The sequence below is a fragment of the Aphis gossypii genome, chromosome X (genome assembly GCF_020184175.1).
Source record: "Aphis gossypii isolate Hap1 chromosome X, ASM2018417v2, whole genome shotgun sequence".
NCBI classification, from domain to species: Eukaryota; Metazoa; Arthropoda; class Insecta; order Hemiptera; family Aphididae; genus Aphis; species Aphis gossypii.
Genome location: NC_065533.1, coordinates 16444965 through 16463326, shown reverse-complemented (window position 1 = coordinate 16463326; position 18362 = coordinate 16444965). Strand labels below are relative to the sequence as shown.

Sequence of the window (18362 nt, the reverse complement as noted above, 5' to 3'; positions counted from 1 at the left end):
AACAAATAACTGAGATAAACCTGCTGCAAACGAAATTTACAAATTGTAAAACGAATAAAAAAATTTAGATACCTACCTATACTATCTAAGACTTATACTTTTTGAATAATAACAAATATTAAAAATCGTTTGAAGAGAAATCGTTACGCAATTACGTAAAAATTTAAAATTCAACCGCTCATATTATTTTTCATAAAATGAAGCATCGAATTTTCTCTATAGCTATTTGAAGGAAAACTTATCGAAAACGTAGCGTTGAATTATTTTACCTTAGATATAAATACAAACAATTTTATGAATTTTCAACGACAAAATTACTTGTAAATTTTAAAAATATATTATTAAAAAAATAAAAATTTTAACAGTATGCTTACACATAATCTTAGATTACAAATAATGTTTTTAATTTTTAAAAATCTCATATGCACATATCATTTTTTGAGTTACATTGTATTTATTCTACAATTACATATCATTCAAATAAAAAATATCAAAAATATGTGAGATGAAAATCAAATTTATTATAAGGAAAATAAAATTTTTATCAGTATGTTTACACATAATCGTAGATTACAAACAATGTTTTTCATTTTTAAAAATCTCATATGCACATATCATTTATTGAGTTACAATGTATATAGTCTACAATTATATATTATTCAAATAGAAAATATCACAAATGTCTTATATGAATATCAAATTTATTGTTAGGAAAACAAATTTAGAACAGTATATTTACACATAATCTTAGATTAAAAAAAAATGTTTTAATTTTTAAAAATCTTATAATAACATGTTATTCATTAAATTAAATTGTATTTATTCTCCATTTAATTATTACTTTATTGATAAATGTCTCAAATGTATAAGATGATTTTAAAATTTAAAATTAGAAAAATAAAAATTTTTTCAGTATACTTACACATAATCCTAGATTACAAATTATGTTTTTAATTTTTAAAAATCTTACAATAACATGTTATTTATTAAATTAAGTTGTATTTATTCTTCATTTTGTTATCATTCTAATGGTAAATGTGTCAAATGTATAAGATGATTTTAATATTTGTTATTAGAAAAATAAAAATTTTAACAGTATTCTTACACATTATCTTAGATTACAAATAATGTTTTTCTTTTTTAATAATCTCATATGCACATATCATTTTTTGAGTTACATTGTATTTAATCTACAATTACATATCATTCAAATAAAAAATATCAAAAATATGTGAGATGAAAATCAAATTTATTATAAGGAAAATAAAATTTTTATCAGTATGTTTACACATAATCGTAGATTACAAACAATGTTTTTCATTTTTAAAAATCTCATATGCACATATCATTTATTGAGTTACAATGTATATAGTCTACAATTATATATTATTCAAATAGAAAATATCACAAATGTCTTATATGAATATCAAATTTATTGTTAGGAAAACAAATTTAGAACAGTATGCTTACACGTCATAATCTTAGATTACAAATAATATTTTTAATTTTTAAAAATCTTATAATAACATGTTATTTATTAAATTAATTTGTATTTTTTCTCAATTTAATTATTATTCTAATGGTAAATGTCTCAAATGTATAAGATGATTTTAAAATATATTATTAAAAAAATAAAAATTTTAACAGTATGCTTACACATAATCTTAGATTACAAATAATGTTTTTAATTTTTAAAAATCTCATATGCACATATCATTTTTTGAGTTACATTGTATTTATTCTACAATTACATATCATTCAAATAAAAAATATCAAAAATATGTGAGATGAAAATCAAATTTATTATAAGGAAAATAAAATTTTTATCAGTATGTTTACACATAATCGTAGATTACAAACAATATTTTTCATTTTTAAAAATCTCATATGCACATATCATTTTTTGAGTTACAATGTATATAGTCTACAATTATATATTATTCAAATAGAAAATATCACAAATGTCTAACATGAATATCAAATTTATTTTTAGGAAAACAAAAAACAGAAAAGTATATTAAAATATAATCTTAGATTAAAAAAGATATTTTTATTTTTTAAAAATCTTACAATAACATGTTATTTATTAAATTAAATTGTATTTATTCTCCATTTTGTTATTATTCTTATTGTGAATGTCTCAAATGTATAAGATGGTTTTAAAATTTAAAATTAGAAAAATAAAAATTTTTTCAGTATACTTACACATAATCCTAGATTACAAATTATGTTTTTAATTTTTAAAAATCTCATATGCACATATCATTTATTGAGTTACAATGTATATAGTCTACAATTATATATAATTCAAATACAAAATATTACAAATGTCTAACATGAATATCAAATTTATTTTTAGGAAAACAAAAAACAGAACAGTATATTTAAATATAATCTTAGATTAAAAAAGATATTTTTAATTTTTAAAAATCTTATAATAACATGTTATTTAATAAATTAAATTGTATTTATTCTTCATATTGTTATTATTCTAATGGTAAATGACTCAAATGTATAAGATGATTTTAAAATTTATTATTAGAAAAATAAAAAATTTAACAGTATGCTTACACGTCATAATCTTAGATTACAATAATATTTTTTTAATTTTTAAAAATCTTACAATAACATGTTATTTATTAATTAAGTTGTATTTATTCTCCATTTGTTTATTTCTAATTTTAAATGTCTCAAATGAATAAGATGATTTTAAAATTTATTATTAGAAAAATAAAAATTTTAACAGTATGCTTACACATTATCTTAGATTAAAAAAAATGTTTTAATTTTTAAAAATCTCATATGCACAAATCATTTTTTGAGTTACATTGTATTTATTCTACAATTACATATCATTCAAATAAAAAATATCAAAAATATGTGAGATGAAAATCAAATTTATTATAAGGAAAATAAAATTTTTATCAGTATGTTTACACATAATCGTAGATTACAAACAATGTTTTTCATTTTTAAAAATCTCATATACACATATCATTTATTGAGTTACACTGTATATAGTCTACAATTATATATTATCAAATAGAAAATATCACAAATGTCTTATATGAATATCAAATTATTGTTAGGAAAACATATTAGAAGTATATATTACACATAATCTTAGATTAAAAAAAATATTTTTAATTTTTAAAAATCTTACAATAACATGTTATTTATTAAATTAAGTTGTATTTATTCTCCATTTTGTTATTATTCTAATTTTAAATGTCTCAAATGAATAAGATGATTTTAAAAGTTATTATTAGAAAAATAAAAATTTTAACAGTATGCTTACACATAATCTTAGATTACAAATAATGTTTTTCATTTTTAAAAATCTCATATGCACATATCATTTATTGAGTTACAATGTATATAGTCTACAATTATATATTATTCAAATACAAAATATTACAAATGTCTAACATGAATATCAAATTTATTTTTAGGAAAACAAAAAACAGAACAGTATATTTAAATATAATCTTAGATTAAAAAAAGATATTTTTAATTTTTAAAAATCTTATAATAACATGTTATTTAATAAATTAAATTGTATTTATTCTTCATTTTGTTATTATTCTAATGGTAAATGTCTCAAATGTATAAGATGATTTTAATATTTGTTATTAGAAAAATAAAAATTTTAACAGTATTCTTACACATAATCCTAGATTACAAATTATGTTTTTAATTTTTAAAAATATCATATGCACTTCTCATTTATTGAGTTACAATGTATTTAGTCTACAATTATTTATTATTCAAATAAAAAATATCAAATATATGTGAGATGAAAATCAAATTTATTATAAGAAAACTAAGATTTTTAACAGTATGCTTACACATAATCCTAGATTACAAATAATGTTTTTCTTTTTTAAAAATCTCATATGCACATATCATTTTTTGAGTTACATTGTGTTTAATCTACAATTACATATCATTCAAATAAAAAATATCAAAAATATGTGAGATGAAAATCAAATTTATTATAAGGAAAATAAAATTTTTATCAGTATGTTTACACATAATCGTAGATTACAAACAATGTTTTTCATTTTTAAAAATCTCATATGCACATATCATTTTTTGAGTTACAATGTATATTGTCTACAATTATATATTATTCAAATAGAAAATATCACAAATGTCTTATATGAATATCAAATTTATTGTTAGGAAAACAAAATTAGAACAGTATATTTACACATAATCTTAGATTAAAAAAAATATTTTTAATTTTTAAAAATCTTACAATAACATGTTATTTATTAAATTAAGTTGTATTTATTCTCCATTTTGTTATTATTCTAATTTTAAATGTCTCAAATGAATAAGATGATTTTAAAATTTATTATTAGAAAAATAAAAATTTTAACAGTATGCTTACACATTATCTTAGATTAAAAAAAAATGTTTTAATTTTTAAAAATCTCATAATAACATGTTATTTATTAAATTAATTTGTATTTATTCTCAATTTAATTATTATTCTTATTGTGAATGTCTCAAATGTATAAGATGATTTTAAAATTTATTATTAGAAAAATAAAAATTTTTACAGTATGCTTACACATAATCCTAGATTACAAATAATATTTTTAATTTTTAAAAATCTTATAATAACATGTTATTTATTAAATTAATTTGTATTTATTCTCAATTTAATTATTATTCTAATGGTAAATGTCTCAAATGTATAAGATGATTTTAAAATATATTATTAAAAAACAAAAAATTTTAACAGTATGCTTACACATAATCTTAGATTACAAATAATGTTTTTCATTTTTAAAAATCTCATATGCACATATCATTTTTTGAGTTACATTGTGTTTAATCTACAATTACATAATATTCACATAGAAAATATCACAAATATTTAAGATGAATATCAAATTAATAACTAAGACAAAAAAAATTTTAACAGTATGCTTACACATAATCTTAGATTTCAAATAATGTTTTATTAGACTCATATCAATATATTAAGTTTGAGGAAATATCAACTGCTGTTTCAATTATGTTCTGATTCCGATGGTAGTAGCTCCAAATGCTTGACGTGAGTACTGTGTTGCATTGTAATAGCCAAATACAAAGAGAAAAGTATTAATAATGAGTATGTTTTAAAATTAGGATTTTCAAATATTAAAAATTTCATAATTACATGTTATTTATGAAGTTATATTAAATATTTTCTCCATTTATATATTATTCTAATAAATTGTACTTTAAGCTTCAAGCTTTCGTTTGTTACATTTCCATCATTTGATATTATACTTATAAAGTATATAATTATTAAGTATTACATTTTTTATCCCTTTGGCTTAAGATGGTTCATATTAACAATAATTCAAATGTAGTGTTCATTAGCAACACAAATTCGGAGCAATTGCAGCATTGAAACAAATTTATTGGAAGTGAATGATTGCTTAACACATCAATCAACACCGTACTTTAACCTAGAGAAAAATTACCATTCAGTTATCAGCGATCACACAAGATATCCACAAGCACACACGGATATATAAGAACAATTTGAATTACCTAGTTATAAATTATTTATCATACATCACAGTAGAACATAATAATATGTTTTAATAAAACTACGACTTACATAATATGTATTTTAGGTAGATATTGAAGAACCATATGATAGCATTGAGGAGCATTGTGCACAATATGTAACTGGTTATATTATAGCAAATAGGTTTTCTGACAAATTTCCCCATTTAATAGTCACACACGACATAGACACAATGAGTTGGACAATATTTATGTCTAGAGGAAGGCTGAAGATTCCATCAAATAATTTATTCAGAGCTGTAAAAATATTTGAAAAACATTTAAGAGAAATGCATTAAGAATAATTAAGCAATGAATCAAACATTTTTTAAAAATTATCAAATATTATTACACTACATATTTTAAATTTACAAATACCAGAAGAAGTTCTTCAGTGTATTTGTCGTACTCTAACATACATAAGACTAAACAGCCTCAACAGGAAGATTATAGATTTACAGTTTAATGCAAGAGATGAAAAAAAAAAAGAAGACAAGATTTACAACAAAATTCCCTATAATAATTTGTATTAATAATAAATCAAAATCACCAACCTTTTGAACTTTCACTCGAATGTTTTGATTCGTGCAAACACAGAGCGCACAGCTTATGTACTTTAAGTCGTTCTATACTTTTTCTCTTTAGCAGGATTTTGCAAACTATTGACGTCTAAGTAGACTATTTTGTAAATTGTCATGCAAAAGTTCTTTATAATCGCGGTTCTCCGTATTTCAATGTTACTACCGATAATATATTAATATATTATACACATTCATTTTTATACATAGATAGATTATTATAATTTAAACATAGGTTTTACACATCGCGACTAGTTTGGGATATACCTACTGAAAAGCGCCGCAGCCACCGTCTCAATTTTGAATTTATATCAGACAACGTCTGTACAATTAGTTAAACCGCCGAATTCGGCCGGTAAAATCGACAACCGAGGTTTAAACTATGATTGTAAAACGGACACGCGTACGCGTATAGTGAAACTCGCCTTAAAACGGACACTAAGGCGGTAAATGGAAATTGATTAATGATAATAAATGTATTGATAAGGAACAAGCCGGCAGCCGGCAACATTGAACCATATGATAACTAGAATGCTCATCAAACAGTGTTGCTCGAAAGAGACTGTTAGTCGTTAGACTGCCGGCCCGTTTTCTGCGTAGGTATTACAAAGTTTCTGACATACATGAATAGTGTTTATTTTGTCGTTCGGTGTAGGTATGTGAGTTTCAGTCGTTTCAGAAGACAAACAGTAATCTTCCCGACGCCGTACGTCGATTTTTGATTGTTACGTTCTCAAGTCTCCAACATGAACCCAAAGTGAGTACCTACTAACTTGTATGTTATGCACATGGACGGGTGTCGTCAACTGATTTTTACCCACCGTTTTCATTGTTTGTACAAGTATTTCCCTCATCGATCTGTTATTTTTTCTCGAAATAAATTAATCAAAACTTCTCCCTTAGATGACACCATTTGTTATTTAGGCTAGGTTATGTCACCGTCGCCCTAGTTTTAAAAATTAATAAATTACCAAAACTATTTCATATCTATGGTGGATAAATTATCGGTGTACAATATTTCGATCTAGAACCGCCGAACGGTTTTTACTTAAGATACGAAGGTACGTTTTCCTTGCAATGTTTGGTCGCGGCGTCTGGACTCTCTACACTGGTTTGAGACCACTGCTGTTGCCAGACGCCGCGTCACATTCAAAATACTTAGGTTTATAGTACAGCGTCCGGACACTGCATGGAAAAATTACCTTTAGTGTTAAGTGTTTTGTCTCTCCTGTGTAGTCTAAGGACTATATAGACTGCTTTATAATACATACTCTTTGCCGCTGCCAACCTGTTTATGCACATCCATTGTATTCGTTGACGCCCACTTATTTATTAATACTCCTGTGCTTAGAAGTTTGCGGGACAAAGTATTTTAACAGCAGAATATAAGAACTACTATGTTCAAAAAATATAAATATAAATCAATAATTTTAATTATTAGGTATACAATATGTAATGTATGAATAACTGGTTATATAAACATAATTATAATCTTGATACGAATTAATATTGTATGGATAAAAATAAATATAAATTCAAAAATTTAAATTACAAGAATACTAGTTTTTTATTAACTCATAGGTAATCCAAATGTCCTCTCTCCAATCTCGTTCGGGTTAACTGAGACCCTACTGTATTACATATAACGCATTTATGCACACTTTCGTTTTCATGTTTTCCCATTTGTAGTGTAGTATAGGCATCTTTGTATACACTACATTAAGTCAAAATGTTTCATAGAATAGAAATAATTGGATTCTTGTGCATTTGACAAACTCATTCTTACGATAAGTAGATTAGGTATTTATTTTATTTTGTTCTACATATTTACAATTTTCATTCCATAATTTTAATTCTTTTTTTATGCATAAATACTTGGCATAGGTAACTAAAGTATGTAATCAATAATCAAATGAACAACATTTCATCTATAATATATTATTAAATTGTATTTTACATTAATTTTCTTATTTTATAATATTAAGAAAACTAACTTATTATTATTATTTATTTTATTATTTTATCTTTATCTAATGTTGTTCTGTAATCATTTGTGCTTATTATAAATCACATTACTTTATAGATTCTATAATTTCTAGTTAAAACAAATCAAAACAAAAAAAAATATTGTTAGTATTAATTTAACAAAGTTGCTGTGGTCTATATTTTTCCATGCATGCTATAAGTTTTTTTTTCAACTTTTTTTTAATATTTAAAAGAAAAAGAAAATTTATGTATGATTTCAACTTTAGAATAATGCTTTTAGAGGTTACTTATATTAAAAAAAAAAATACTCTTGTTGGTGTCATTTGTTGCTAATGTATTTAAAATAAATGATAAATCAATTTTGATGTATTATTAACATATTAATGTATTTTTATTGCAGATCCAAGGAAAACGAAGAACACGTTGATTCCAGTTCTGAAGTCGAAGATCAGGAAAAGGAATACACTGTTGAAAAAGTCCTCAATAAGCGTGTGAGGTACGGAAAAGTTGAGTACCTCCTGAAATGGATTGGCTACAGTGATTTAGATAATACATGGGAGCCAGAAGAAAATCTTCATTGTGGAGAACTTGTTGAAGAATTTGAAGAAAAATTAAAACAAGAGATGAAGAAAACCCAACCAGAGCGTAGTCATAAACAGACATTATCATCTAATTCAACCGTAACAAGTTGTGCATCATCGGATGCAGGACCGTCTGAAGAATGTAAAATGAGTTCTCTACCATTCATAAAATCTAAAAAGTCTGATGAGTCCGACAAACATGATGAGATTAAAGATGCTGTTATTGGTGATGGTGAACAAAACGGTGTGTCAGAGAACATGGCAAATGATGATGACGATGTTGAACCTGAAAAGGTACCTGAAAAAATTCTTGGTGTTTCCAATCGTTATGATGGATTATTGTTCCTTATAAAATGGAAAGATATCGAAGAAGCTGATATAATCTTGGCTGACAAGGCTAAATTAAAGTTCCCGCAAATCGTTATCAATTTTTATGAAGAAAGACTTCAATTATCGCCTTCTTCTAAAAATTTAAATGGTGTTTAACTGATGATGACAATGATGAAAAGTGTTGAAAAGAGATGACTATTATTTTATATTAAATCCTATTGTATATTTCTTCAATTATTTTATTTTATTGTTACACATGACAGGATATGCCTTACAGTTACATTGTATTAGTTCACCAATTATTAAAAATTTAAATGTTAGTAACTAATTACTTTCATAAAATGGAATTTTTTTTATTTTTGATTAACAGTTTTATAAAAGTATTTTCAAAATTGTTTATACTTCAATTTGTGTTATTATATAACTTATCTATTTTGAAATTTGTCATTATTGAATCATTAAAGTTTAACTTAAATAATACTTCTTTATTTTAATAATTATAATATTTGTTCACCTAATTTAATTTTTTATTACAGACAACTATAGCACAGTTTATTACCACAAGATTATAATTTATAAGTATAGAGTAAAATGTATGATATCAATTTGTTATGTTTATTAAAGCCTAACAATTGGACGTACAATTACTTAGTGTAAAGAACAGAAATAAAAGAAGATTAAAAGACTGCAGATCATTGTTAATTCATAGTAATGTTTTTTTAATTTTTTTTACAAAATAATGTTTTTTTTTTATAGTATGGGATGTATAGATTAAATTTATTAGAAGTGTTGGTAATACCTACACATGTTTCAATAATTATTTATTAGTATACTTGTGAAATTAAGCAAAATTCAATTTTAGATTTTGTAAGTATTACCAGTAGGTACATAACTTAAAAATTCATTGAAAATAAACTGCATATTAATACTACAATTTGTTTGGCACAAATCTAATAAAATTTGCATAACTTTTTAAAATAATACTTTCAAGATATTTTGAACAAAATTAAAAATTAAATTGTATTACAATTTCAAAATTCCCTCCAAAAGGAGATCTAAATTTGGTAAATTTAATAAAGAAACATTACAGATATAACAAGAGTGGTTATTTTGGGTCACTGCAGAATATGTTTTCGAAAATGTTAAAAATAAAAAAATATTGATGACCAAGAAATATTTTTAAAAGGACAATGAAACCAAACGAGAAAAATGGAAGGTTGATATCATAACTGTGTGCTTAATTTGTTGGCAATTTGGTTATGGTTATAAACATGTAGTTCGCAAGATAAAATACAGGTTAATACATTATATGTATTATTAGTTGTAAAAAAAATTTAAGCTGACTACAATCTAATCTAATTATATGTGAGTAAGTGATGTAAAATAAGGTATTAACTATCAATACTCTATCATCTAAGCATTTCATTCGTGGAAATCATATGAATAGTATAATTTTTGATTACTATAAAATAGTACTACTATTGAGTAGTATTGAGTTACTGCTCAAAAAGTAGTACAATTTAAAACTATTTTCATGTAATGCGTATTTAATTTTCAAAATATTTCGCTTATTTTAATGTTAATTATTGCATTCAATAAATAACTATTTTGAGTGGAGGAAAGAACTTTTTTATTTCATTAAATATTTAAATATTATTCGTTTCTATGGTGATAAACAAAGCGTTAGAAGTTGAAATGTCATTTTTTCTTAATTTTTTGGTGTTTTTCTTGTAGCGTTAAATAACTATTAAGAAAATCAAAAATAACCTCTCTAAAGTACCAGCTCAAGAACATTTCCTTTCAGAAAAGGTGCTACACTTGATACTTTTGAGCAAGTTTAGGAGGAGAAAAAGTGTTTTCAGAATAAAAAAAAAAAGAAATAAACATCATTGTAAAACCAATGCATTCCTCACTTCATTCAGAATCTAAAATACAAACATTTTGTAAATTATTAATATACTATTACATTTTACTACGTAGTGGTGAAATATTAATACATTTCTCTTAAAATAGCCAATTTCTAATTAATAAAAAGAATTTTTTAATTATTTAATTAAAGTTATTGTTATTATTTTTTGGTTTTTGTAAATTTCAGAGTACTAGAAAATTCCTTTTTATCCATTTCCCCCCTTGATAAAATAGTGTGAGTAATTCTAACTAATCACTTCTTTAAACACTGAGGATAGTCATAGGATTAGAATTTTGAGGTTAATACTTATGTTAATTAGGTACTTCTATAAGAAAAATTATGACAGAATGTTGATATTCAATTTTCAATGGCAGTTGTTGCCTGAGGAATTGATGGCAGAGTGTATGATAGCAACAAAATGGTAAATTTCTTATCTGAATGTATAGATTCTAATATTAGAGATAAATAAAATATTTTTATATAATATAATATATAAATAACTTATCTAACTTTAGAATTAGGGAGATTCTAATCCAACATGCATTAAGTATATTATTTAACTTAATATTTTTATGATGAAAAAAAATATAAAAATTAAAATTAAAATTGATAGTTAATACCACGTCCGTACATTAATAATCTTTTAATATTCTAATAGATTATAAAATAAAATAAATACAGTTGACTAATAAAAATATCTAGTACACAAATGTATATTATTATAATTTATAAACATGATTAATTCTTAATAATTTAATTATTTTCTATGGCATGGAAATCAAATTGCCAAAAATATTTGATTGCTGCAATACAACATTCCTTCTTGGCTGCTTTTTTTGTTCGCCCTATAAAATATAAATGCATAGTAATAAACTATCTGTAATTTTTTTTAATAAAAATACTTATTGATCTAAACAAAATTTGTTGTATACATTAAAAAAAAATCATTTAACATTCATAATATCAGTGTTAATAAGTGTTTTAATTCCATTAAAAGGAATTTTTAATTCTTTTTACTTATAAAATATAATGTAATAAGTAAATGTTACAGAAAATATTACCTTCTCCAGTAAATAGAATATCATCTATTACACAGTTTATTTGAAAGAAGAGTAATGGCAACTTTTCAGGTGCTATAGCTTCAATATATTTTACCCCTGGCTTCATTTGATTTAATAACTGTATTGGATTACAGTTTTTTGGGTTTTCAGGAAACTTTCTCATACCAACAGTCTAAAATAAAAGAAATTAGGTTAAAATATTATATTATATTATGTTGCATGTATGAATTTAAAATTCAATGGTAACAAAACATAATATTGAATTTATATTACAATTGTGATTACAAAGGGTAATAAAGAGGTTAAGATAATAATATATAGATACTCCATATTTGTTATTAAATTTTCAACCTAACTGTTTTAGTAAAATACTAAAATCATCATTACTGTTATAATATTATTTAATAATGTCATATAAACATTGAATGAAAAATAATGTACTTAAACTGCCTTGTAGATTTCAAAATACCAATATAAGTACAACCATTGACTTTGTAATATTATAATATTATATAAAATTGAGTTGTTTAAAAGAGTATACAACAAATCCAATTTTTTATTATTTTATCAAATAGGCTTATTCATTGGTAAAAGAAGTAGTATAGAGTAGTGGTATATATATTATACATATACTATTATAGATATTTATTAATTCATTAAAAAGTAATGTTGTTACTTGTTACTTTGTATAGGTTTTTCTCAATACCCCTAAAATTAAAGGTTAACTTAAATAATAATTTAAGAAGCAGTAAAACTTGCATTTTTTTTTTTTTTTATCAATATTCTTATAAGCAATAAGTATTTACCATTCTTAAAACCAACTGGTATTCTAATAATAATAATAATAATAATAATAAACTTCAAAATCGATCAATTAGTAACAATTACTGTTAGTAGTTTTAAGTAAATTGCAATTAGTAAATAAATGGTTATTCACCTTAGGTTGCGGTTTTATGACAGTTGATTCAACAGGCTGTATATTCCATTGATTCATTAAGTTATGCATAGCTAATGCAGCAAAATTTGGCCATGGGAAATCCTCCTGAGGGTGTCCTTTAGGTTTTGATACTGAACCGTTTTCTCCAACTTCCCTCTCAACATTCATGGGAGATTCTTCTTTTTCTTCTAATTAAATATATGACAATATTTATACATACGTGTATATATTATATGAACAATATTAAAAGTTAAACAGTTCAAAACTTTTAAATTACCTGATTGTTCACTCATTTTTTTTGCCAACATAGTGCGCAAGAAATTTTCACATGCCTTCTCTTTGGCTTGAGTTTTAGAAATATCATTTCCATAATAAATTTCACCACCAATCTACATTTTTTTAAAGAATAATTATTAATCATTAGGTATATTATTTCACAAAGCATGAAATAAAATTATATCTTACTTCAAGAGTAGCTGTATAACTTATAACACTAAGAATTGAATGCTTTGTTAAGTTAATTTGTACATCTTTGAACAACTCAGAAAATACCATCAATGAGCTTTTGGGACGTACTAAACGATGCATTCGAGCATTCAGTCGCTTCCTCCATTCTTTCCTATTAACTTCTGTAATGAAAATAAATTTTAAAATTTTAAACAATCAAATAACTAAATAACAATAAATTGATTTAAAAAGCATTGACATACTACGTTTGACTGGCCATTTTACATAAGTCTTCTCATTGATTGACTTTTCTCCATCGTGTTTTATCAGTTTATCCTATAAATCCAATGAGACAACATAAGCAATTTTTAAAAATGCAGCGAAGAAGTATTTTCAGTTTGCGCAAGACACATATACTTAAGCAGATAATACATCAAAACAGTTTAGCATAAATATTAAAAATAATAACAATATTTAAATTATATTAATTAATATTGTCATTATTATTATTATTGTTTATTTATTTATTATTTTTTTTTTTTTTTTGACAGTATTTGATCTGTCAAGGTATATGTAGTTACAAAAAAGTTATGGCACCATCCATCACAAATCGTAACAAAATATCACTGACTTAGACTGTAAATAAACACAACATTTGTGTAGATTTATAGAATCCTACTGGTCAGATGATATAATAAATATGGCATCAAATTAATGGTTGAGTTTACAAGTTGCCAATTACAATGTATTGAAATTATAAAATAATTTATTAACAATAGAATTAAAAAATAGAATTAATTTGTTGATTAATGACTATTATTTAAAAAATTAAATTGTTTTTTCTTTCACATAACTATTATATCAATATGAATCATATTGGGAATTTTATATTTGTATAAAAATCATATCCTCCCATCACAAAATATTCCCATCAATTGTACTTTAAGCCTATAGTCTAACTATATTAATGATACAGATTGTATAATACTTGTAAAAAAATATAAACAAAAAAAAATACATAAAAATAATAAGTATTATTGACAACAAGTAATAGCTTCAACCACACTGAATTTACAACACCGCAACAAATTTTAAGCTTAGATGTCTCACGTTTATGTGAGAAACCCCAGGAATAATATTTGCAATCATTAATCCAAAAACTATATGAATTGATCAAATCTGCAATAAGACAGAAACTACTCTGAAATAGATGTGCTATACGTTTTGAATTACTTTCTAAACATTTTTATTAGACAGTAAAATTTGGTTTACTGATATGAATACTCTTCATTAAGTTTAATTACTGGTCCTACATTTATTTCAATAATTATTACAGTTAGTGATTTGTGCAAATTTTTTTTATACATACCTATTTAAAAGGTAAATATATTAGCTAGTTACATTTTTCATGTAATTGGTACCTGCTTTAGAGATTCAAAGTTTAGTAACCATTTTTAATGAAATTGCAAAAAAATCACTCAATGAATTAATAAAATATCAACACTATAAACAATAACTAAACACACTTAACATTTGACCATTAATTTATTGTTACGGGCCTGTACTGTCCGTATCAATTATTTTATATGCATAAGATCATACAATGTCAAATTTCCTAACTTATATAATTAATACTACAGGCACACGAGCACAGGACACAAGAGAGTGGAATATTATATTAGTATAATAATTTGACAATTAAAGTAAAATCACACGTCTCTTTACAAAATTCGAAACTCGGTGTCTTGACGATTCGATAAGAATCATGGGTAAGAATACACAAGCAGACGTTTCAGGACCCCTCGTATGACGGAGTCACCACCCACTCTTGTAAGAAATCATATATAAGACAGACCGAGACAAGAGCTTGACAGACGGTTACTGTATAACCAACGAATAGGGATATCTATGACACTCAGAGGCCGGTCATAACACCACTCAAGTTATTTTGATATCAGTTTCTGAGGCAGGTCGTAACACCACTCACCATCTTATTTTATATATTTTACTTTAAGCTTATAATAATTGTATTCGTGCAAGAACTATTTTAATAAACAATTAACTTATACTTGAACAACACGACGTATTCATTTTGTACGTTGATGCATGAATCGACCTAGTCGGGACTCAACATTATTTTAAAACTTAGATTATAAGCTACTTAAAAGTACACATATTTAAATTTAAAAAACACATATTAACAAGACTAATTATGTATGTATAATATATGTACCTAAACCAATAAGTATAGATATTTCATATTAAGTATCAAATATTTACGATTCAATTGAAACTATTTTTAAAAATAACAAGCTTACTGAAGTTGTTACACAATTTGCCACAAGACGCGGCATTGGTAACTGCTGTTGTTGCTGTGGCAGTGGCGGTGATGGTGATTGTTGTTGTTGGTAAGTTTCAACTTTTTTCATATTATACGAGTTACAATGAATATTGCTACCTTTAAAATAAAAAAATTAATAGTTTATTAGAGTAAGTATAAAAATTAAATTAAATAATCATTATTGTCTTGTATACAACAAGTATATTTACCAATTTCTGTACAAACTATAGATTAAAAATTTAAAAATAAAATAAGGTGTATTAAACAATTTTTAAAGTATTGAATTATTTTACTCAACTGTAAATACACAGTAATCACTTTTTTACTTAATTTATCTTACATATTTGAGACTTAGATCTTAGACTATAGCAGAGGTGGCTATAATTGCAGTCAAACAAACAAATAGTTGGTGACTTCACATACAGCAAAGCGATTTCACACTAACTAGCAACAGTTATTAGTGTATCATTTAAAAACAAATAATTTTACTTAACATAAGACTTTTCATTATTAAAATACTCATAATATTTATTAATTCAACAATAAAATTAAAGCAAAAATGTGCACGCTATTCGCATTTATAGATTTCTAAGATATTGTGGTGTTTATGTTACTATTTGAGTCACTAACCGCATATTTAGCTGCAACTCTTGTTTTGTTCTACAAATTCATTCCCCTAGCCTATCTAGTCATTCATTTCCAAGATCATTTAGAGAACAATTTCTTAATTAAATTATTAGAAGAAAATAATGGTTTTATAATTTTCTTTAATAATTAAGGTAAGATGTATAAACAATAATTTTTAAGTTTGTAATTAACTTATCTTATATGATAAATATTAATGTGGTTTTATTCTAAATCAATTGCTACTACAGCATGTTTTTTTGTTTGATGAACTAACACAAAAGCATAACGTTTATTGTTATAACTTATGAGTAAAAATTATGTACAGTGTACTTCCAATTATCCGCGGAATAGAGTGGATAGGCATCCACAGATAATCTGCAAAATTAAAATTTCAACAAAAATGTTTGAATTACATATTATATATATTATTAAAAAAATTAAACCATGTAATTTAAAATAGTATTTCAGGAAAAATGTATTAAGGCATGTTTTATTGTTATTTAAAAATTCATATAATATTACAAAGTATTTAAAATTTTATACATTTTTGTATACAATTGTATATAGATGATTCCACAGAATATTACGGATAATTGAGATTACACTGTAATAGTTTTAAATAAGTCACTTACGTCTGTTGCAACACGAATACGATTTATGAATATTTAATATTAAAAGAAGAAACAAGAATAATCACATTTTATTTATCGTCTTAACAATTTTTATATAGAAATAATATATTATATATTTTAAGCCAACAAACTATGTTTTGGAAATAATAAAATAATACATTAAATTCATACTTCAAATATTAAGCTTGCCACTGATTAATGCTTAAAAAAAAAACTGAAAAAATTGTAAACAATTTAAAAAATGCTGAGATGTATTATTTCAATTAAATTACTACTAACCATACATAATAAAACCAAAAATAATTAAGTATCTAAATTTTTACTACCAAAACATTGAAGTGTTTAGTGTTATACTTTTAGTGTTTTATATAACAATAATATTTTGAATTATCATCGTAACACTAACACCTTACCTACCTACTCATTTTGACAAGTGATTCCTAACTTTCTAAAACATATTTTATGGTAAATTTGAAGTGTTTTAAAAAATCCCTTTTTGTAAGTCTAAAATAATATTTTAATTTATTCAAATAGGTATTACTTTGAAGAGGAGTTGGATTTAGTCAATGACTATATCGAACTACGCGAACAAACAGATCTCTGGATGAAGACTGATAAGTGTCGAACGAGTAATGACGTTTGTGACGTGAGCGATATTCAAGAATGGTGTCGATACGAACGCGAATATAAAACGGAAAAAAAAACTGTAAACAAAATCTCCATTAAACAAACTCGAACTAAGTCCCTAATGACACGATGTTTGTAGTTTTTATACTGTACCTTTATACTGTGAATATAACGATACGACGCGTCCAGTCGTCGTTTCCGCCGTAGCGATGTGCTAAAAAAATCGATTCTGCAATCCGTTGTGATTGATAATAGCCATTACCTAAGAGCTACAACACTTTCCAGTGTATACTCGCTCCGAAATCAAGTGGGACTAAGGCAGGGAGTACTCGCACTGAAATTAATGAGTACAGAAAACCTTTATATATGAACTAATATGAACCTGGGCGTCACAAGGGAAAGCTAGAACATGTCAAGAAGCATCATCTAGTTATTTAAAAAATCGTTATTTTAAGAATCGATTCTCCAAAAAATCGATTTTTTGGCAACGATTTTTTTCATTCCGATTTAAATCGATTCACTGACCTGAATCGCCAATCACTAGTTTCTGGTATACCAGCATACCGACGATACCGCGCGCTTAGGACACGTAGAATACCACGCATGGCGGCAACTAGAAGGCGGCAACTGGAAGACGGCTAGCCAGAAACCGGTTCAAAATGGATTTGAATTTTTTATTACGTTTACTTGAGATCCATCAGATGAATCTATCGTTCCAGAACTCTTATACATTTG

At 24.6% G+C, this 18362-nt stretch overlaps 2 protein-coding genes and 1 long non-coding RNA gene across 6 annotated transcripts; 1 reads left to right on the top strand and 2 right to left on the bottom strand.

The window, feature by feature from the left end:
* Positions 1 to 4818: 4818 nt before the first annotated feature.
* Positions 4819 to 6580, bottom strand: LOC126552147 (uncharacterized). The gene is made up of 4 exons (XR_007605988.1): positions 6126 to 6580; positions 5624 to 5829; positions 5174 to 5468; positions 4819 to 5075 (listed from the first exon to the last, which is right to left on the bottom strand). It is a non-coding gene; the product is annotated as an uncharacterized LOC126552147 (long non-coding RNA).
* Positions 6581 to 6670: 90 nt separating this feature from the next.
* Positions 6671 to 9385, top strand: LOC126551871 (chromobox protein homolog 5-like). Its single transcript, XM_050206214.1, has 3 exons — positions 6671 to 6745; positions 6805 to 6906; positions 8536 to 9385. The coding sequence occupies exons 2-3, from the start codon at positions 6896 to 6898 to the stop codon at positions 9200 to 9202; spliced, it is 678 nt and encodes a 225-aa protein (XP_050062171.1). The 5' UTR covers positions 6671 to 6745; positions 6805 to 6895; the 3' UTR covers positions 9203 to 9385.
* Positions 9386 to 11652: 2267 nt separating this feature from the next.
* Positions 11653 to 18023, bottom strand: LOC114130973 (uncharacterized). 4 transcript variants are annotated; one of them, XM_050207826.1, is made up of 9 exons: positions 17781 to 18022; positions 17542 to 17704; positions 15719 to 15858; positions 13664 to 13736; positions 13419 to 13582; positions 13231 to 13342; positions 12954 to 13141; positions 12017 to 12188; positions 11653 to 11800 (listed from the first exon to the last, which is right to left on the bottom strand). In XM_050207826.1, the coding sequence occupies exons 3-9, from the start codon at positions 15827 to 15829 to the stop codon at positions 11709 to 11711; spliced, it is 912 nt and encodes a 303-aa protein (XP_050063783.1). In that variant the 5' UTR covers positions 15830 to 15858; positions 17542 to 17704; positions 17781 to 18022; the 3' UTR covers positions 11653 to 11708. The 4 variants fall into 4 exon arrangements, with proteins under 4 accessions (XP_050063783.1, XP_027851881.1, XP_050063782.1 ...); XM_027996080.2 differs by lacking the exon at positions 17542 to 17704 and having other exon boundaries at positions 17781 to 18023; XM_050207825.1 differs by lacking the exon at positions 17781 to 18022 and having other exon boundaries at positions 17542 to 17774.
* Positions 18024 to 18362: the final 339 nt, after the last annotated feature.